This window comes from Dromaius novaehollandiae, chromosome 1 (genome assembly GCF_036370855.1).
Source record: "Dromaius novaehollandiae isolate bDroNov1 chromosome 1, bDroNov1.hap1, whole genome shotgun sequence".
In the NCBI taxonomy this organism is placed as follows: domain Eukaryota; kingdom Metazoa; phylum Chordata; class Aves; order Casuariiformes; family Dromaiidae; genus Dromaius; species Dromaius novaehollandiae.
This window is the reverse complement of record NC_088098.1, coordinates 59,086,796-59,109,222: the sequence shown is the minus strand read 5'-3', so window position 1 is coordinate 59,109,222 and position 22,427 is coordinate 59,086,796. Positions and strand designations below refer to the sequence as shown.

General features: G+C 38.9%; 1 protein-coding gene across 1 annotated transcript in view; it reads left to right on the top strand.

Moving 5' to 3' along the window:
- Positions 1–22,427, top strand: part of MYBPC1 (myosin binding protein C1) — an 83,569-nt gene that overhangs the window by 5,715 nt on the left and 55,427 nt on the right. The window contains 2 exon segments of the mRNA XM_064513889.1: positions 17,408–17,440; positions 20,365–20,406. Coding sequence (XP_064369959.1) covers positions 17,408–17,440; positions 20,365–20,406 — 75 coding nt within the window.

Here is a 22,427-nt window from a genome sequence, read left to right as displayed (position 1 = left end):
TCCCTCAGGATAGGACCAAATATCAGAAGTAGTTCTTCCATTATTCACCAGAGGAGTTTGTTGCACTTTATGATCATCTGATGATTTTATTCTTTTGCTTTGAAGAGTTATTGGTGTTTTAAAAGTTAGTGAAGAGAGGACTGATTTGACATGAACATTCATGTTAGTTCACTGAAAATTTTGATAAGTTTGCAACCATAGAAAGATCCTAATAACATTTACTCTGCAGCTTTAGATGTGGCGATAGGAACCATATGCTGAAATGGAGGTGTGCATGTGAACTAGGTGTTCCAGCTCCCATTCGAGTCATAGAGAGCAGGTCATTGCAGTCTGTGGAGCCCAGACTGCTGTTCAGCTGATCAGTAAGCTGTTGCCTAAACATAGGTGCCTACTGCCATTTGAGATGCTCTAGAATACCTGAAATAACCATTTTGGGCTGGCAGATATGACTCAGGACCTATGGGAAACCTGTAACACTCTGAAGTAGCAGCTAGAGACCAGGAGCTTATGCTAGGGCGTCTGAAAGGCATTTAACACACCTATGTTTAAAAAAATGAACTGAGCCCTGAGCAGCTACTTTAGGGTAAATAAAAACCTGATTCCATTAATTATAGTGGGAACTTGAACACCTAGCTCACTGTAGACACATTCATGTGTCTGCCTTTTTGATGAGTACCTTAAGCATAAGGCTGCAGAGTAATTCTTTATAATTTGCTCAATTAATGTTTAAAGATTTTCTGTAATGGGTAGTTTTATAAGATGAAGAGGAGAGCGTGCCACTCCCGAAACCTTTGCATGTGAGAACTAGAATGCTCTTCCTGCGGGTGACTATTTGGGCCCAGATTCCTTTGAGCAGAGGAGGGTGCAGCCTTCTGTAATCTGCTGGGTGCAGTGATCAGCAGGCTAAGGGTTTTTTTGTTTGGTTTGGTTTTTTTGTCACTTATGAGATCCAGCTGTTTTTACTTGCTTTATTTTTGATAAGAGGGGGTCAATACATTTTGTTTCACGGCTACACTGAACTTTTAAATCAACAACAAATGAAATGTCTTTTTTATGTCAATGAGAAAAAATAGAAAGTTGCATTCCTGCTCAAATCAATATGAGTTCCTCTTCTTCCTTTCTCCCATAACTTACTCCCACTTCCTCCAAAGCTTTAAGCTGTTAGACAAATGACTAGTTACATCAAGGAGATTTTCTACTACGAAGTACAAACACTTTTTATGTTAAGTAATAAGGCACTTTTTAGTACTCTACAATTTGTTCAACAGAACATTTGTAGCTTCAGGAACCTCCAGGAATTTCTTTTTCTGGTATTTTCCTCTCTCTAGTTCATCAGGTATCATTTTGGCTCCTTAATCTCACAGAACTAGCAGATGGTTCAGTGCCAACCAGAATGTCCAGAGTCTTGCAAAGATGAAGAGGCTTGCAGAGGACAGCATATTAGAGCCAAAACTCAGTTCTGTGTCTAACATGGTTAGTTAATGTGTAGGAAGCCTTTCTAGCAAGCAAGCCACAGTAACCCTTTCAGTGAATCTTCGCACCTTGCCAAGATGTTGTAGCAATAGAGAGTTACCATGGATTCAAGAAGTATGAAGATGGATTTCCTCTCAGAGACCTCCCAGAACCTGAGAAATGAAGCTTTCACAGAGTAGTTTCTTTCTGGCTTCTCTCCCCCATTATTTATGTCTATATTTCTAATGACATCTTCACAAGGTGATCAGTGGGACCTAGGCTAAGTGGTACAAGGTGGCTCATATCCACACTGCTTAGACGAACCTTTTCTGGAGAAGGCTAATCATATTTGCAACACATTACTGAATGGCCCAGTGTTTTTGTGTGTATTTTCAGTTCAGAGTGCCAAAATAATGTGTGACCTTTGTTGCAGTCAGCTATGGTGGTGTTAGATACCATGATACTGAGATGTTGCATGCCCTGATGTGTGGTACTGCTAGATAGGGGGTAACTTAGGATGTTAGACCTCCTGGAAGAGTGTTGAGGGACTGTTAGGGCAGAAAGAGTCAAACTTGGCACAGTCTCAGCCATACTGCCTATGGACAACATCAAAGTGGTAAACCACCTTGAAAGTCTCCCACAGGCTTTGTCTTGGAGGAAAGTCTTTCTTTATTCATTCTAGGAGAGACCCCCAGGAGCAAAATAACTTGCAAGCAGTGTAGTGCATGTGACTTACATGTAGTGCAGAGAGTTACAATGTCAGGACATGGGACCACAGCTAGGTGACTGTCATTTCGACAGTTTAGAGGCCTCCTATGTCCCATCTCCATGATGCCAAAAGTACACAGTTCCTGCAGCACAAAGGGAATCCTGCTGTGTCTTGCAGCAATGGAGCATGTTCAAGAGAGCCATTACTCTCCCTTCTCTGGAGACCAGGACGTGTTACTTAACATAATTTGCTTTCCTTTGTCCCTATGTCTAACAGTAAATAGCATGTGATCTACTACTTAGTCAGTTGCCCTTATAAGTAATGGCTACAGCAAGTTATTTTGATCAGGTGATTATTACAAAAAGCTGTGTCCTAATTTAGTTCTCTGGCAGATCAAATAGTGGTTTTAGTAAGTGTCTGAATCCGTTGTTTGATAGCACCATGATGCTTCCTGCAAGGGATCTGTATTAAAATACACACTCATCAGGACTTTATAGGCAGAGAATACCATCCTAATTTTGGTCGTAAATGCCAGGAGTAGGTTGCAGTCATGCACAGACACAGAGGAAGAAAGATTCCCTTCTTGTATAGATTTATATTTGTAAATCTTAGCTCAATGTGCATAGACATAAATTGCATAAAAATTTGTTCCACTTCTTATTGAACCTACTGGATGGAATGTGTTGGGAGCAAAGCAAAGGCAAATCGCAAGCCAGCTCTGACTCATACCTTTTTCTTGAGCTGGAGTCATGCCCAAGCTGTTGTTCTGAAATCTTTGTTCAGGCAGAATGCAAGCCCAGTCTGAAAGCTTATTTCAAATTTTGTCCTTTCTCAAATCGAGAGTTGTATCTCAACCACTGCCCCGAAGTGTTGATGAAATTAAACTGAACACAGTTGCAGCTAAACCTGAAAGAGACTCCAAGTGAAAGACTTACTGGTTCAGCGGGTGCAATAGGTCTTACTTCTTAACCCTCACCCCTCGACTACTCTGGTGTGCTAGTCAGACTAGAGAGAACAGTAACACATAGTTTTTGGACAGTTGTTGAATTCCATCCTTTGGACACTTTTGTGTTCATTTTCATTACTTTCTGCCACAAGATCTTTTCTGTGCAAAAGAAGTGCACAAATTGTAGCCCCTACCACCAGTTCTGTCTGTCTATAAAGAACTAAAACGTCATTTTATCTGTGCCACCTTGTAATAACATTGGGATTCTCAAAATCTGAACTTTTTGTGCTAGTGTGATGGGACCTTTCACCCTTTTCTGACCTGGAATGAAACATTTCAAACTATTTGCACTCTGCAATGTGCACAGCATTGCATTTCTGTCTCTTCTTTCTCCAAGCTCTACCAAATTTTCCAGGACTTAAAGCAGTATTGTTTCTAGCAAAAAATGCAGAAAACACTTATGCTCAGTGATTTGGGGAATGTTTGTAGCTAGAGAGATCTAGGAAGAGTCACACAAGAAATACCATGCAGATGGAATAATTCATCGATTAATAGCTTCAGGGTCTCATGCTGTGATATTCACATAGATGCAGATATACATACACACACTATAGCACACTTCTCATCCTCTGTTTTTATAAGAACATAGTATCTATGCCAAAAACCTTATTTTAGACCCAAAGAGGAGCTGTAATACCAATGGAGGCTGTGACTGCCACTCCTCCACAGATGCAGACTCCAGTGAAGGCACAGAGGGTCAGATGCCTGGTGACATTTTTTCCATGGCATTCCCTCCAGCCTTACTAATCTTTCATCTAAGCTTTCCTTAGCCCTATTTTTAAAGGGGAAATCTGACCTCTGTCCTCTGCCCCTTCTTCTTTGCCCTTGTTTTGCATTTCTGTGTTTTGCTGTGAAGCTTTCTCTCTTATCCAACAGGTTTTTTTAGCTGAACAGAAAGTATATTCAGCTACCTGTGACTGTGATTTACTATAGCTTCTGAAATGCGTTTCGCTGTGAAGCTTTGTGAGACCCTTTGTTTATACATATCACTTTGCTGATTTACTGATGCAAACCCTCACAGTTTGTCTGCAGATATCCTGGTATGATGTTATCCCAAAAGGCAAAGTTAAATATTCTAAGTGAAGGCTTATAATTCTCAAGTTATCAAATGTTTTATCTTCGTTATTGGAGAATGAGATTGAGAGGTGGAAAATGTAACTGTATTGACACAGAAGAACATACGTAATGCAGTATGCATAAAACTCAAAGGGACATATGTGACTTTCAGTTACATAAATATTGCTGCATGATCCACATCTGCCTAGTGCCATAAATACCTTAGATCTCCTAATTTTCATCTACAGAGGAAGTCCCAGTGTTTTTTTCAATAAAGCTTCTGCTGTGTGCTGAATTCCAAGCATCTGAGCCACAAAAATGACATATATGCAAATGTGGATACAAAAAAGGAAAACCCCAAAGTCAGTACACAGAAATCCCTTTAACTAAGCAAATTTCTGAGTCTGAAAGTGACTTCTGATTCTTTTAGTGTTCCGTATCAGCAATGTTGCAACTCTGTTACAAAGCTTTCCTCAATGGCTAATAATGTTTTTTGAAAAATTCTTCTCCAGACTTACAAATCACTCTTGGTTTGCATGTACAGGAACACTGGCACTCACAAAAAGCAGAACTCCCTATATTTCATAGCCCATAATTGTGAGTTACCCTTAGTAAGCTAAGAAAGTGGATACGACTACTCTCTTTTTCGTCTTTGAAGAAGATGAAAAAAACTTAACTGAAAATATATAAACTTATATAAACTCAATTGAAATGCTTAAAAGTGCTTGTTCCCCCCCCCCCCCCCCCCCAAGCCTGATGACTGAAAATTAGCATTTAATTTTTCAGGTAGGAATAAGTAATGGATTATTAGTGAAGCTGTTTCAAACTATCTTTAATCACCTGTGCACCTGACAGCCTTGTACCATGGTTCCTTGTTACAATACCATTCTGTCAGACTTTGTCTCTGGAGGCTGAATACTGGAGTGCAGATGACAGAAGACAGCTCTTATCTAGAGGAAGTCTGAGAAGACTATTCCTTCTTGAGAAGATCACAGAGTATCAGATTATCTGTCACCCACTATCAAATAGACTTGAAGCAAATGTTTTTCTTATTTGGTATTTGGACACAGTCATGGCAGTATTTAGACACAGTTGTAGTTCATATTACTTTGAAAAAGAGCTGATAACAAGCTGAGAAATTCAGTCCTGGGCAAATCCCAACATTTATGTGTTTGTTTTTGCCCTGAAACTGAAAGAAAGTTGACATTTCAAAAACTGTGGAATGGGAATTCCAGCAGGTTTTCTTTTTGGACTATTGATATATTTTATTCTGAAATTTGATTAAAATGAAACCTATCAGCACTTCCCAAGTATTTCCTTGTAATTTGTTGAAATAAGTTAGTTTATATGAATTAACATCATAACAGCTGTAGGCTGACACCCTCATTTTCCCCTAAGAGTTGAGCTGTCTCAGTGGAATGATTCTCCTCTGATGTGCATATACTCACATGACTCTCAGCGCTAACTAGGCTGACCTGGGACATGTGCTCTGAATAATAGGAGACATAGTCCTTTATGGAACTCTGTCCATTTATGAAGAGCATGGGGTCCGTAATGCAACCTCCATGAAACAGTACTTTGGTTAAACTGCATTTCCTTGATTCAGAATAAAATATTTCAAGATAGTTCAGCAAAACAAAGCTTTGCTGATTTCAGTCAAGCAGGGGTGAAGATGATTTTATTTTTAACTAGGAAAAGGGTTCCTAAGCTGGTGTGGAACTTGTCTGGACTTTCTGAAAGGAAGTTCTTCACTGGTTAAATACTCATTTCTTGAAACAACTAGCCATTCAACTTTATTGATGACTTTTATGCTATAATTAGAAGTGCACTTATGGTCATTGAAAATATATTGTTAAATCTGAGAAATACCTTACTGTAGCTCCTGAGCAGCAGTCCTTTATTTTCTGAAGCTTTTAATCCAATAACACTTGGTCTACTTTATTGTGTTTTGCAGTTTTCAGAAAGGAAGTTAGCAATACTCAGTGTAATGCTGTATTTGGTATCATATCATGGTGTCTTCTGCTTGCATTCTTCCCCAGGGAATCTCTTGAATGAAATGAAAATATTTACTTATAGACAAAAATAATTAGCAAACTATAGCAAAGAGTGATAGGAAACTGAACAAGGTCTATCTGTTGCCATTCTTTTTTAAACTGGGTCAGACTTCTCCCTTGAGTGACTTCATTGATTTCCACAAATATGTAGCAAAGTTGAATTAGATTTGGGTTACTTAAACAAAATTTCACTTGGCTGGGCTTGGACCTCACCAGTAGTGATTCTGGCGTCTTTCCTCCCAGAGTAGAGCAGCTGAGAAGAAACCAAGTACAGACAAAAACTTCGAAAACTTGATTTCTTATTAGCACCTGTGCACTGAAGATGCAAATTATTGTGTAGGCAACTGAGCACATAAAAAATGTGTTGCGATATTAAATGAGCCTAAATTAATCTTATGTGTGCTGTGTGTGCACATTTTGTTTTTATGCAGAAAAGGTTGTTTTCTGAACAGGGGAAGTAAAGAAGTGTCGTTATCTATGGATTTGCGTTTTTTTTCCCTGCAAATATCTTCTTCCTTCCATCACTTCAACAACAACTCACAGGAGGATGCTGACTGTTCTCTACCTAGCAGTTTGTTTTCACAAAAATTGGAGAGCTGCATGTCTTTGACAGTGCTGTGGTGACGTTTGCTTAAATTGCTCAGCAATTTAAGTATTTTTTAGGGAGAGGACAGACAGACAAACAATGGGATGACATGAGTCCTTTTCCCCAAAGAAACAAGTTAAGACAGACTTCTACCTAATGAGAAGGTGTTTATAAAAGACCTTCACCAAAGTTCTGTCTGATTTCACTGATTTTTTTTCCGAAGGACGTCTCTAAGCCTGTGTGAGTGTTTCATCGCCCCCAGCTGTCATGTCAGAGAAGTTTTATGAGAAAGAGTCAGAATGAAAATTATCCAGGTCACTAAGTTTTAACTTGCAGACAAGAATCAGACCTACTCTGACTTCTCCTTGCTTCCTGCAAAACATAATCACAGCTGGGGCTGGAATCACACAGGCAGAAAATGCTGGAATACACAACATTTTTATCCAGCAGCGCCACTTATGGGTCACTAGCAAATACAATACAGGTCACAAAGTTTAGAAGGATAGGGTGATTCACAGAGCTTTATGTCGTCTTTTTAACACAGACTTTATAAAAGAAGGCAGAGTGGAACCATAGTACAGCAGGATTGCTTCTGTAGAGCTCCCGCCACGCTTACAGCCCCTTGTTAATACAATGCAGGACAAAAATTGGTGTTAATTGTTGAGAATTAACAGAGCTAGGTCTTTCAGGTATGAAAATGAAGCAGTATGTCTATGAGGCAGAGAAATTAATAGCAGATATTTCAGGGCTTTTTGACTGTTGTTTTTACAAAGTTAAAATAAGAAATCTGTTTGGACATGGCTACAACTTCCATCCTCTAGATTTAAGCACCCATCTGGTTGGCAATATTTACACAGCCAGTCTTCTGCCTCCACTCTTTAACAGGAGCCAGAACCATGTAGTACTCCATGCTAAATCAACTTGAAAGGACCCCCTGGTTCATTGTAAATAGGTAGATGAGGATTTTCAGGAGGAGGGAATCATTTTAAACTTATATTAAATTGTGGTATGTACATTGAAAGGGTGTCATAATAGAGTAAGCATACGCTGGCCCTGGGTGGAAATTCCAGTTTTCACTATGAAATGTATTGTGGAGGAAATACCTACTCAGAATTTTTTCAGTGACATTTGTGGTTGCATACAACATGTTTTAGAATAAGTTTTGTACTGATAGTTCAAAATAAAACCTAACATGGCAAGATATGTAATAAAAAATCAATATAGCCACAGAAAGACTCAGGCATAGAGTACTTTTCAACAGCTTTGCAGATAAAACTGTATTGATGAAGCCTCCCAGTAAAGTACAGTTATGATGGCAAAATGAACTACGTCAGTATAATTAAGTCACTTTGGTAAATACTATAAGACATTTCAGCAAAATCTTTTTGCCACATAGATGGAGTAACCAGCAAAGCTTTGCCTACATGATTTTGCAGTATAGATTGCATCATCAGTTCTGAAATTAAAAAAAAATTTTTTTAAAGATGGAATAAGTGAGGAAACTGTGAATGTGAAAACCTCAGTGGGAAATTTTCAGTCAAAGAAATTCAGCTAAATATGACCCTCAAGTTGCAGTCTGCTGCCAGTCTCTGACTGGCGACAATCATAAACATAAGCACAAGTGCTCAGCAGCTAATTTTTTTTGGCTTCATTTCTTTAATACAGAGAAGAAAGATACAAAAAAGGGAATTTAATTAATCCATGTTGGTGCCTTGTGGGCTGTGTGGGTTAAAGATGAGTTTGAGAATGCATGGGAACTTGATAACTAAATTAAAGACACCAACTTTAGCTTTATTTATCTATTTTAAAAACTGTCAACTCTTTGGCAGCCTTCTAGTTCCCAGCTACAGTACATATGCAACCTCAAGACCGCCAAGGCAAGATTCCACAGTCTTGCACTATCTGATGAGGGTGCTGACTGCCTAACAGAGATAAAATTTATTTTTATGTGTGGAAGATGTAGTCTTTTACTAGATGGTCTACTTGCACTAACTCAAGAGGATATGGATATACAAAAAGAAATTACTCATTTTCAAGGTCATTGCTAGTGTTCTTAAGTGATTAAACTACGGTCTAGGTAAGTGAACAGCAAGGTACTGGCTGAACTGCTGGATTCAGGTGACTGTGATCATCAGCACAAAGTACAGCTGGAGGTTAGTTACCAGTGGTGTCCCAAAGGGGCTCCATACTGGTCCAATACTGTTTAACATCTTCGTTAATGACCTCGATGATGGGACTGAATGCACCCTCAGCAAGTTTGCAGATGATGCAAAACTGGGAGTGGCTGATACACCAGATGGTTGTGCTGCCATTCAGAGGAACCTTGACAGATTGGAGAAATGGGCAGGGAGGAACCGCATGAAGTTCAACAGGGGGAAATGCAAAGCCCTGGACCTTGGAAGGAATAACCCCACACACCAGTACAGGCAGGAGGACAACCAGCTGGAAAGCAGCTCTGCAGAAAAGGAGCTGAGGGTCCTGCTGGACAACAAGTTGACCATGAGCCAGGAATGCACCCCTGTGGCAAAGGAGGCCACCAGTCTCCTGGGCTGCATTAGGCAGAGTGTTGCCAGCAGATCAAGGGAGGTAATCCCTCCCCTCTCTTCAGCCCTGGTGAGGCCACACCTGGAGTGTTGTGTCCAACTCTGGGCTCCTCGGTACAAGAAAGACTGATTTATGGAGTGAGTCCAGCAGAGGACCACAAAGATGATGAAAGGACTGGAGCATCTCTCATATGAGGAGAGGCTGAGAGAGCTGGGACTGTTTAGCCTAGAGAAGAGAAGTCTCAGAGGGATCTTCCCAATATCTGATGGGATTCTTCTCAGTGGTGCCCAGTGACAGGATGAGAGACAATGGGGACAAACTGAAGCTGAGGAAATTCTGTGCTAACATAAAAAAAACGCTTCTTCACTGTGAGAGTGACTGAGCACTGAAGCAGGTTGCCCAGAGAGGCTGTGGAGTCTGGATGGAGACCCCTGGAGATATTCAAAAGCTGACAGGACATGGCCCTGGGCAACCTGCTGTAAGTGACCCTGCTTGAGCACGGGGGTTGGACCAGATGATCTCCAGAGGTCCGTTCCAGCCCTAGCTATTCTGTGATTAACTCCTATATGAAAGCAAATTCCTCACAAAAAACGAGAAAGTTGTGAAAGCTCACATATGATCACATTTGACTTAACATGGTCACAGGAAAATGGGCAACACCAAGGAAAACAAATACTAAACAAATTATCGTTTCTGTTCCTTATACATTTCCATACTCATGAATGGGAATGAAAACAAATACTAGAGAGGCCAATTACACTGCAGCTCCTCAAGGGGATCTATAGAGTGCTTCTTTGTTGTCTGTTCCACAGAATTCACTATTCCTGGCCTTTTTTGTTCCAACTGCAGCATTCACTGAGTTTTCAGTCCTTCAGTCCTCCCTGTTCCTCAGGGAACATTATGCATTCAATATGTGATGATTTGATCTGAACCTCTGGCCCCTAAAGTCCTATTTAATTGGAATAATATAGATGACTCCTGAAAGAGGATTATTGTAGGTAAGATTACATTCTGGGACTAGTTATTATACTTGCTTTTTTTTTTTTTCCCCCCTTCAAGCTGAAATTCATTAGGAATGGTTTGAGTGTAGTCATATGTAAAACTAAGTATTGAAGCAAAGTCAAAGTTTATTTCTCCTTCAGCCCCCAGCTGAAGATTCATCACTGGATTAGGAAGCTTTTAACAGCTGGAATACAAAAGTAATTTCAGTTTCTGTGAACATGCTGATTTGTTCACTTTGTTGCAATAAGAGGCAGGATGTAATGCAATGCTGCTGTTTTCCTGTCTAATTAGAAACAGCCAGAGAGAGCCAGAACAGGCACTCTTATCACTACATCATCACTACAAGTGGAAAAAGAAAATAGAAAGACGTTAGTAAATTTATCACTCTGATTTCATCACACTGCTGACCACAGTGACAGTCAAGTAGGCAGCCACCAAACCCCCTCTGCTTATTCAGCTCAGTACTTTAGAAAAAAATATAAAAACAGAATTTTTGCTCTCAGGACCCAGGGCTGAAGTTTGTTTAGAATACCTTCTGTAGCTTTATTTTAAAAGTTACATAGAAAGCATCTATAAATATTCTAAGAAAAAGGTAATGATTTCAGCTGGGATTGTATTTTACTGCTTCCTCTCAGACTGGGAACTGTCTGCAGAAATTGTACACAAGTATGCTTAAAATAAAATTATTTCTCAGCAGAGAAATCAGATTCCTGAGGCACAGGGAAGACCTTGTTTGTAGGATTGTGCTCAAGTCTTGCAAAATACTGAGTATTCTATCCTTTATTGATAAGAATAGATATTTACTTCAATTTAAGTGCTTAAGTGGCATCCTAACCTGGTATTGTTTACTCTTGAAATGCTCCTCATGTAATCTCTCTGGTTTTGTTGAACAAGTTATAGTTCATATCTTCTAAAAGATGGCTATAGCTTTTGATCACATCACCGAAGCCACTGTAACTCTATACTGGCCTCAGCGAAGTGACCCAGAGAAAATGGTCAAATCATTTTGAGTGGTTTCTGTTCTCCAGAGGACTCTTTTTGCAGGGAAGTGAAGTAGTAGTGAAAGAAAGTAGCATTACAACTTTTCTCTGCTGCTGAACAGGAGGTGAGGTTTCTTAAGCAACTGCTCCACATTCTTGGTCCTTCCCTGCCCACCTATTTCCATGGAGCATCTTCTGCCCCCAGAGAAAGCAAAGTGCCACAGCTGCAGTTCTGGTTTCTTACAGGGGCAGCACACATGGGAGAATCCTTACACATGGCAACTGCAGAAGGGCACGGGGGAGCCGTGCTCTCTCCTCAAACTAGTATTTTTTTCTATTTTTGTCTGACTAGCAGAGTCAGCACTTTAGGAATGCCTACGTAATAGTTATATTTGTCTGATCCCTTGAGGCTATGTCCACAAGTTTAATCCATCTACTTAAAGTTGACATAAATTGGCAGGTCTTTGTGACACAAAGCATAAAGTGACCGTCCTTGTGCTCTTTGACATACGAAAGTCGCTTTAATATGCTGTTGTTACACAGACAGATATCATACCTGGATCCATGGTGATGCAGCTATAGTCCTGGTTTCCCTTTCAGGTAAATGGGAGTAAGCCCTCTGGTCAGAACGGGTGAGATCCTGAATCCCTTGGCTGTTCAGACCAGAATCTTTGCTGGGTAGTAACCAATCTACATTTAACTGCAGAGAGAAATAAGTACCAGAGACTTTCCTCCTCCCTCCTGTGAATGTTCCAGCCTGGGTATGGTGAAATGCTATCTTTAGATTTCGTGCAAGCCTTGATTTAATGCTCAAGGTCACTTCCTTCACCTATGGGAAAACAACACTACTCATTTTCCGATATCATTTGGAGTTCTTCATAAGCCTACCCAAAAGAAACCTGCTCATGCATACAGGGTCTCAAGATGAGAAGAGTTATACAGCCAGTCCTCTCTCCCAGTATTCTTCCAGATAACTTGTAGCTCTCAAATGTTCTAAGCTGCAAGTCTCAGGCACTTTGGTTCCAGCACAGTAGTAAAATAGGACCTAGGGACTGTTTTTAGTCAGTATGCCTCATTATGTTTACAGTGCAATGTGAAAAGTAAATGACGTGAAAATGATGTCAGGGTGTTTGCATGCTTGTTGCTGTCACAGAGGGCAGTCGAAGTGGGAATTTAGAGCCTTTGAAAACTGGCCTTTGCACATAAGCGCCCTGCCAGTTCCCTGCTGAAGCTTCTTGTGGTTATTGCAGGTTGGATGTCATTGCAGCCAGACCTAAAATGGAATTGAATTTTTAAACAATGTTAGTCCCAATTTAGCATGGTTTTTAAACATTTCCATAACTTTGGCACATGGGTGACATCATGGAACTTATTTAAGCATAGTTATCTGTATGCATAGCAAGAGATTTTAAGTCTCATTTTATCTGAAAAACTGAACATGGTAAATGTGGAACAGTGCTAAGTGATGGAAAATTATTGGTGATGGGTCAAGTTGCATCTCCTGCTGGTTTTCAAGAGTGTATGTGTGCATGTATAATTATAAATCACAAATCAAAATGTCTTGGCTCTAAGTGCTCATATCCTATGTCAAACTGGATCCTGAATGCATCTCATGACATGGCTGAGACATGAAAGCATTTCTGGAGATGTTATCTAAGTGACAGTTGTGCGTTCTCTTTATTTGCTAATTACGCTTCTTGATATACTATACTTTCTGAGCAGCCTTGTAGAAAGCAATGCTTAGTTAATTCTTTTTCTTGCTGTAGTCTTACAGCCAGCTGCCTTACAAGTTTCATATCCAACAAAGAAACCAAGGTTTGCATGTAGCATGACACAACCTAATGAAATGCATCAATCTTGGCTTCTTAAATAAAGGGCGGCATAGAAGAGATGATTAGCTTTTTCCCCAGAAACCATGAGGCAAAAATTAGCGTTAGTTGCTTAGTAGCAGAAGGCCCAGTTGACATTATGGTATCAATCCAGTGCATCTTATTTGCATTAAGAAGTTACAAAACAAATACAGTTCCCCCCCCACCCCCACCCCCTAAAGCCTTTCCATCTCTACCATCTGGAATCAGTCTTCCAAGTCTTGGTTCACTGGACCTTCACCAGCCTCTTTGCCTTGTGGCTCAAGAGGCTTGTTACAACCCAGTGAAGAAACATGTCTTCTCCTCAGGGGCTGAGGAGCGCCTGCTAGAGGCAACGCTTTCTCCACAGTCAAGCGCCCCTGACAATGCCTTGACAGAGCACCTTATTAGGCAATGGTGCTGTCAAGAATGGCATTTGGGGACTCCAGCAAGCATGCCTCCTGGGGAAGGCACACAACAGTAAGCTGCTGGTTGAGCGCATGGAGCTCTTTCCTGGCTGACAGGCCTGTTCCAGAGGTCAGCCAGAGAGGGCTGTCATTCTTTGGGGAGGTGGAAACTACTCGGTGCTATTAATGGGTTTTTCCTGGCTGTCCTCAGGAATGGAAGTGTAAGCCAAGCATGACCATGAAAGGGGTCGCACATGGCCAAAAGATTATGCTAAAGTATCTCTGCCACCCCCAGTGCCTGGAACTCTCTCCCTTCCTTTTGCCTCCTGTTCCATACTTCTGGTCTCTCCCTCAGCTCGGTTGTTGCCTCAGTTCTCTTAGCAGTAGCTGCATGGCCTCGAATTGCAGTTTCGGAAAGAAACTACTAAACTCTTTAAGGGTGTGGCTTCAGGCATCATCCCTCATATGCCCGCATGTAAGAGATTAAGTTTAGACTATGCTAATAGTGTTTTAGGCCTGGTCTGCACTGTAGATTTTGTCTACCTGTTGTGCCTAGTGCTAGGTAAGCCAGGACTGTAAATATGTATGATTTCTGACCAATACAATTGTGCAATAGGAAATCTTGTATAATTGCAAAACTGCACTGCAGCCAAGGTATCTGGTTTTGGTCATGCTGGGTGACTTTATTCTACTACTGCAAAGCACAGCTTTGTGGAGTAGCTGCATCTAAACCATGAGTGTATAGTGTACTGATAGTTTTATACTAGCAAAAAGGTTTCTAGGAGAAACATGGATTTATTTATAGTGCAAATTCCTAAAGACAGTGAGTTTATCTACTTCATTGCATAAATTAGACTGCTGCCTTTAATAATAACCAAACGGTAAGCATGATTTTTCTGAAGGTGGGGTAAAACTTTCTGCAAAATAAGACATGAGACTTACCTGAATTTGAACAGAACACAAAGTTGTGCCTATTTTCCCTAGGATAGTGTTCACATATACCGGACTAGTCTTATTATTTGTTGATAATTAGTAGGGACACAAACAGGTGATCTTTTATAAAATAATCAATAAATGAAACAATGTAAGTGAAACCAATTAAAAATGCAGCTACTTTGAGGATACAGCAAGCCATGAAAGAACTTTCAAAATGAAATTAAAAGCTCAATGCCAGTCCTTCCAAAAGCTCATAGCCTGCTATCTGAGCCTGGACAGTGCTTAGACAGGTGAGGGTTTTTTTGTATGTATATAAATATGCTGTTCTTGCCGGTGAGCAAGGGACTTCCATGCCACAGAGGCATTATTTTAATTGTCAGCGGGAACAGTCAGAAATTTCGTGGTCAGGAAGGGCAGATGTTCCAAGAGATACTTTTTCTCTTAGGAAATTATCCACCTCTTTCTTAGGCAAATGTATTTGTTTAGATTAAAACACTGAATGGTTCACAGGGGTTTTTACTCACACAGGGCTGTGACTGGAGGTTTTATTTTTCCTTGGGGAAATTTTTAATCTTTTCCTAGGCCAAAACACAAAGCAAAACTTAATATGCTAGTAATTAGATCAGAAAAATAAATTGGTATGAATCTAAAGCTATTTTATTATAATCAGACTGTGTATCTGTTGGCCTTTACCATACATTCTCTTTTGTATCCTATATGATAGATGCTCTGACCAGAACTTACAGCACTGAGCTCTTTCCCTGTAGCAAGTGGCCATATATCTCTTTGGATTCTCTGCATTGATTTGTTATAGTGTCTGCATATGTGTCTGAAAGTTCCTAACTGATATCAAATTCACACACTCGGCTTAAAATTATCTTTGTACTGAAAGTATTTCTCCCTTTTAGATGTTAAATGAATTTATTAAGAATGGGAAGCATGTTTCTAGTTATATTTAGACCTGAGGCAAAGGAGTAGCCTTACCAAGCATTTATGTGTGACAGACATTGAAACTTTATTTCCTGAATATGACCTGAGATGGGGTTCCAAAGGTTAATACCCATAACACGACAAGGGTTAGTGTCAGCCATCTACTATTTCAGTTAAAAATCTTAACCTTTTAAATCTTTGCTTATTGAAAGTAGCTGAGCTATAAGATGATGCACTATCTCCAATAAGTATTCCTATTTTCAACCAGTATTGAGTCCTAATGCTTTTATAGTTTGACAATAAATTTCCTTTAACTGTTTTAAAAAAAACTTTATCAAGTTAATTTGTTTTTATGTTTTTAGATGAGAGTATGTGTTATCTCAAAGGATAACTTTTAAGTAGGATAGAAAACCTGGCTTCTATATCACACATCCAAGAAAAGGGAAGTGTTCTCACTCCAATTTGGATTAAAAATCTTGACAGAAAGAAAGAAAAAGTAAAAAATTGTAGGTTTGACACAGAGCAGCTAAGTTGATATTTTATGCTTTCTGCTGGCACTGAGCACTGAACTCTAGATCTGATGGTGCAGTGAAAATGTGATAAAGGTCTCAAGATCCTGTGTGTGTGCGTGATCCTCCTTCGTTAATGTATCCATTACACTTCACTATTAAAGTCATATCAAATATTATTCCAGTTGATGGAAAATTTGCTTGAACACAGGATATCATCTGACAAAACCGCATCAGTGATGATGTTGTAAACTGTACATTTGAACATAGACTCAAGACCAATTAGCTTAAACAACTCAAACCCAAACTTGAAATTCAGCATGGATTCCATGACATACAAGTACTGTCATTCTAACTAGAATGGCCAAAATGTTCCAAAATGTATCAAGGTGTTCCTGTACAAATTATTATGGAAACATGCAGGTAGACAAGTATCCTGTCCTAAGCCATATGCATTTTGATAAAAATAGGTCTTATACCAATCTTGGTAAAAGTCAGAATTATGCATGTTAGCTTAACAGAGAGCAACCAGTTAATCACTTTTATTGTGTTTAGGAATAGACATGGTCTTGATCTGAACAGAGATGATACTCCTCTTTTATATGACTGAAGAAGACACGTTGTAACGGCCTCTACTAACAGAGAGAGGCTAAGGTCTCTTAGAAAACGAAAAGAAACTCCCCTTAATATAAGCATAATATAAACAAAGAGTAGAGAAAACTTCTAACGACTGTTTGAGGTGATTAGAGATATCAGCTGTGGAGAAAGGATGTTGGACTGCTACAGAGACTCTTTGTAGTATGGGGTGGACTCTGTGATGATGTCTCTTTCTGTACAAAATAAAACAATTTTAAATATAAAGCTAAAGAACAAAGTGTATCCTGAAGAAAAAATCGTATCTGAATAATGTATATTACAGAGATGACAGCTGAAATATGAAATAAGGAAGACCATAGAGCGACAGAAATATTGGTTGGAGGGGGGCTCTAGAAGTCTCTAGTCCAGCTTCTTGCTCAAAGCCGAGCTCCTGCCATCACAAGATCAAGGTTGGCCACAGCTTTGTCTGGCTGATTCTTTTAAAACTACAAGGCCTGAGTATTCATGCCCTCCCTGGGTAACCTGTTGCAGTGCTGCATCACCCTCGTGGTGAAATTTTTTTCTTAATGAAAGTCCCAAAATTCACTTTGTGGCCATTGCGTGTTCTCATATACGCAGGTCTCACAAGGGAGAGTTTGGAGTCCCTCTTCTTTGTAACTGTCCTTCAAATAGGTGCAGGCAGCAAGTTAAATAACCCAAACTGTGTCCAAATTCAACAACCATATACCAAATGTGTGAAAAATGTTTGCTTTTATTGAAGCTCAGTAGTTGTTTTCTTTCCTCTTTTTTCAGAGACTGAAGCTGAAAGTGCACCACCGCCTCCAGGTTAGTGTAAAATATGCTAATTAGCTCTGTAAGACTAACAAGAGAATTGCATGAGCCTAGATACTGCACTTGTGTTCATTGTACCTGTGAAAGTGAAGGGATAATAAAAAAGTAATAAAGCCTGCCCAAATAAAATGCTCTTCCATCACTTTGTCTGACAACTGTTCATTTCTTAGACTTGCTTTATTTGGAAGAGACTTGATATTTCCATGATAATGCAAATGTCTCTCAGGATACAGAAAATTGATGACTGCTTAAATTCTGTGGCTAAATTATGTTGTCTTCTTTGATGCTAAACAGCATCTAATTACCAAAATATTCCCTTTCATTTCTCATTGAAGGTATACTGTAAGTAAAGATGACAGAGTCAAGTATGGGATACATCTCACCTAATTTTAGCCATATGAAGATCGTGTCTTGTCCAAGTTGGTCAACAATGCTCCCTCTATAAGCAATGGAGCAGATCCTGTATCATATCTGCTTGTCCCATGAACATTTCCCAGATAACCTAAGGTATCTAAAATGTCACTAGATGCCCATGTTTAGGCAATTACCCCAAGGAATCTAGATGACTAAATTGGTCTGGGTGAGTAACTCAGGAAGCTGAAGTTAGGTGAGGTGAAACTCATGTGTACTGCCCAGGGCTTCAGGTAAAGCTGAAACTCTGTGCAAAGCTGTTACCTTTTCTGCAGTGGGAGCTGCAAAGGTAGGCAAGTCTTTGCATTGTGGGTTGATTTGTATTGAGTAACTCGAGTTATGTTCTCAGATGGTGGTGAATAAATACATTGTTAATTTAACCTCTCGGTGAGTTTTATTCTCCGTGTAGCTCCGTGTACAGAATAACTGTTGTCCAGTTCACATTTTAAACCTTCATTTACTTAGTCTTGCAAATTGACATTTTATGAGACCGATTCAAGATATTTTTAAGTGATACTCTCTTTCACAAAAAAATGGCAAAGGCTGAAGGTAGTGATATCATTTGCTGCAAGGATTTCCAGGTTTAAATAACCTGCATATTATTTTGATATTAGGATGTACTTTTTCATAGGGTATATATTTACAAGGAAAGTTAATTGATATTTCATTCATCATGGTTAATGAATTTTACTCAACAGTAAAATCTATACAGTTGATGTTAAAGTAATTAATTACGGAAGATTCACACTGAAGTTCTTATTTGATATACTTTTTACTTGGGTTTATGTGCTTCATCAGTCCTAACTTACAAGTAGGACTGAAATGACAAACTGTTTTTTATAGGCAGAAAGGAATGTCATTTTTGATGCATTACCTCAAAAAATATCTACTGACCTTGTCAAATATGTAACAGCCTCTTTGTTTTTATTTAAATACACAGGATTAAATATGAAATCACTCCTTTAACCCCCTTCTCTTTCCCCATACCTCTTCTTTCACAATCTTCTGTAAAACAAGACCAAACAGGGATATTGCTAAGTGGAAAGTGTCTGTCACTAAGAAAGTCTTTCTGCTAGTTCCATTCAGCCTAAACCATGATACTGTTGTCTCAGACTCCCAAGAGCTGTCTTACAAAGAGGAAAGTTAGTTATTCAAGTATCCAAATGCTAAACATATAAATAGTTTATTGCACATAATCAGCATCTTGAACTGTACCAGGAAATTTTTGGGAAGCCATTGTAAGAGCTCCTTCAAAATCTCACTGTCAAGCATCAGGCTGGTATACTCAGCCCTGAATGAAGTTTTCAAATAGGATTTAGACATGCTATCACCTTCCAAGAACAGGGAACCCTTAAAATCCCAGTTCCTAGTGAGAAAGGAATGTGTTACTGTACAAAATCCCTGTTAAAAAGGAACAAGTATGACTTACTGGCCAAGGTGGACAACTATACTACTGACAGCCGGAACTTGGAAATATCTGGCACCCAGAAGCAGTTGAGGGTCTGTCAAGCCTCGAGAATATGTGCTCCAAACTTCAGGTTTTTTTCATAGTTACCATAGGTATGCACCTGTGAGCAAGAAGTCAGAAATAATATCCACTGGTTCTTGCAGATGTTTCCTCAATGGCACAAAAGTTATCTTAGCTCCATCTTGACAGTGTTAGTCCACTGACCTTCATCCCAACCCATATTACATTAGGCAGTTGACAGGTAAGTTCGCCATAGAAAGTCAGTTTTTGTGGGAAATACAGCACTGAGTGTCTATACCTTGAAGACAGCACAATTCATATGACTTGATGAGCTTCTAAATGGCCTAGTATGCAAATTGAATGAGATAGGAAACAAAATGGAATCCTATCAAATCCTGAAATAGAGAAAACTCTTCAAAATTTTGAATTTGTTGAAACTACTGTCTGAGTTTTCTCACACATCCAGAGTTAGAGATACTCCATCTATGCCTCCTTGGAATACTGGACAAGATAGCAATTCTTCTGATCATGTAAACTAAAACGAAATAGCCTAGGAAAGATGATGATGATGATAGTGATGATAAAGAATCAAGACAGCAAGAGCACCCTCAATACACTCTCTCTGCCATGTATCTCGTCCTAAGCATAAATTGACAGGTGTGATGGAGCTCTGGATACAGTCAGCATGTGGCACTATCTCATGTGTGATCCAAGCCCATTGAAATCTGCAATGATATTTGAGGTCATTTCAATGGCTTTTATAAAGGACTCCTTCTAAACAAATGAGCATTTTGTTTCCATTGAATATAGAAATGTCAATCTTATGTGACATTCAAAACATAGAAATACATTAATATGCATGCAGCTGTAACACTTCATGAAATTACAGTTGTGTTATATGTATATATCTCAATAATTCTGTAATCATGTTTTTTCAATACTAACAGAACCTAGAATCTTGCTGTATTTTTTAATGCTGTATGAGTTTTTCTTTTTACTTTAAGATCCTTTCAAAAATATACTTGTACTTCCTACACAGAACAAAAAGCACCACAAGAGGGTGGAACCGAAAAGGGCAAAGGTGAGTCCGAAATCGTATTTCAAAAAATGGCAGTAAATAGAACATTCCTAAATGCTGCTCTGATGCTAGATTGCTTGAGCTTTATTCAGAATTTTGGTGCGCCAAATTGCAGAAGCGTGATATGAAGCTTCATGGGTTTTTTTTCCTGCATGACTTACCCAGCACGAGGAAATTATGATATTTATAAGTATCCTCAAAAGTTCTGTGAACAGGGCTGATACTCTTTAGCAACAGTGGTTATGTAGACTATTTTCTTAATAGATCAGATTTCAAATGATTTGCATGAGAAGAAAGCCTTCTTCAACTGAGCCTGGATGTTGACACTGACCAAAGTTGCTAAAACTCAGATACTATGCCTATTGGTACTCTTAAATAAAGGGAACAATCTCCTATTATCATCCTAAGCCGTTTCCATTCTACCTCAGAAACTTGATACTGCATGTTCTACCTTTCCAGAAAAGTCCGATAGATTTTACACCTTCCTCTAAAAAAATCACATATTTTTCTTTCTTTCCTCATGGGGGGACCAGTGGTTCAGCTCATTACAAGTTCTGAAAATGTTTTTGAGGACTGTCTGCTGTGAACAAGCACATAAATGTTCCACTAACAAGGCATCTAAAAGTCAGCTACACTTTGAATATATATTTTTTTACTACTGGGATTAGAATCTAGCTCTGTTAGCTATTTTTCCAGTTTAAAAACTAGAGTTTGAGGGAGCTAGGCCAAACTCCACTCCATTTTATACTCCATGCGTAAGCAGAATTCGAACAGCTCATCAGCTTGTTTTGAAATGAATAATCGATTATTTTTCATTCTGATAAAAGGCTAAACCAGACCAAAATATGTTTACAATTGGTGTAATGCTTGCTTTTTATTTGGCATGATTATGCTTTTTATGGCAAATCAAAAAATGGCTTGCTCGAAAATACATTCTGGCTTTTTTCTGGCTCTTCTAGATAAAATCTTGCCTTTTATGCAGACAGGATGCGTACTTGATACTTGCAGATTTATCTGGCAAAGGTGTGCATGGCCATTTTTGTCAGCAAAGTAAAAACATTAATGCTGAGAGTGTGTTATTCAAGTATTCTTTTGAGAATAAAAATGCTGAACCAGGCTTCAGTGCATGTTATTATACTAGCTATCCTTGCATTGAGCAATTATTTTGACACACAAAATGTGCGAGTAGTCAAATCTGTCATCTTGGTAATGCAAACACAATTCAGGAATAACTTGCATGCCTAATGGTAGGGGACAACTATTTCAGCAGTTATTTCTGCTTCCTTTAATTTTGACATAAGAGAAGTTTGTTTCTGAACCAAACATGAATAGTATTCTCCCCAGTGCTTATAAGTCCACATTTTACTGAATTTAAAAGAAAACATGGTAGGTAGCTCATCAAGTACTTCTATTTTCTTTTTTTTTTACATGATTATACTGTTTCTGTTTTGATTTTAGTGAAAAACACACATATTTCCTAAAGGCAAAAAAAGCTTTTTCAGTGCTGACCCGCTTGTTTCTACCTTGAAGGATCTTACTATCTAAAAAATTGCTTGAGATTCTAGTATACAAGCCAGAAAGGGAAGTATTTCCAGTTTTAATTCACAACATCAGCAGCCACCTGAGTAAAAATTCCAGTGAAAAACTGAACACCGACACATAGAAAGAATGACCTTCTGTCATACTCTAGTGAAGCCATCACCTTTGCAAAGCAATGCAGAAGTCATTGTCAGACTATCAGCATGCTCCATGAACCAGCACTAGTATTCATTATTATTATTATTATTATTATTATTATTATTTTCGTTAGATACAATGCAATTGCTCCTATCAGGTTCTGTTTTGTTGCAGAGTATCACCATGTAAGGATGAATACAGTTTCTTAGACTGATTTCTTTATGTTTATCTGTTAGAAAAAAATCTTTATAATGGTAAATGTAATGCACAAAATAGATAAAGGTTCCATTTTTCCCATCTGTCCAGTATCATTTACACTAAGAGATGATCAGTTTAACAGGGAAATG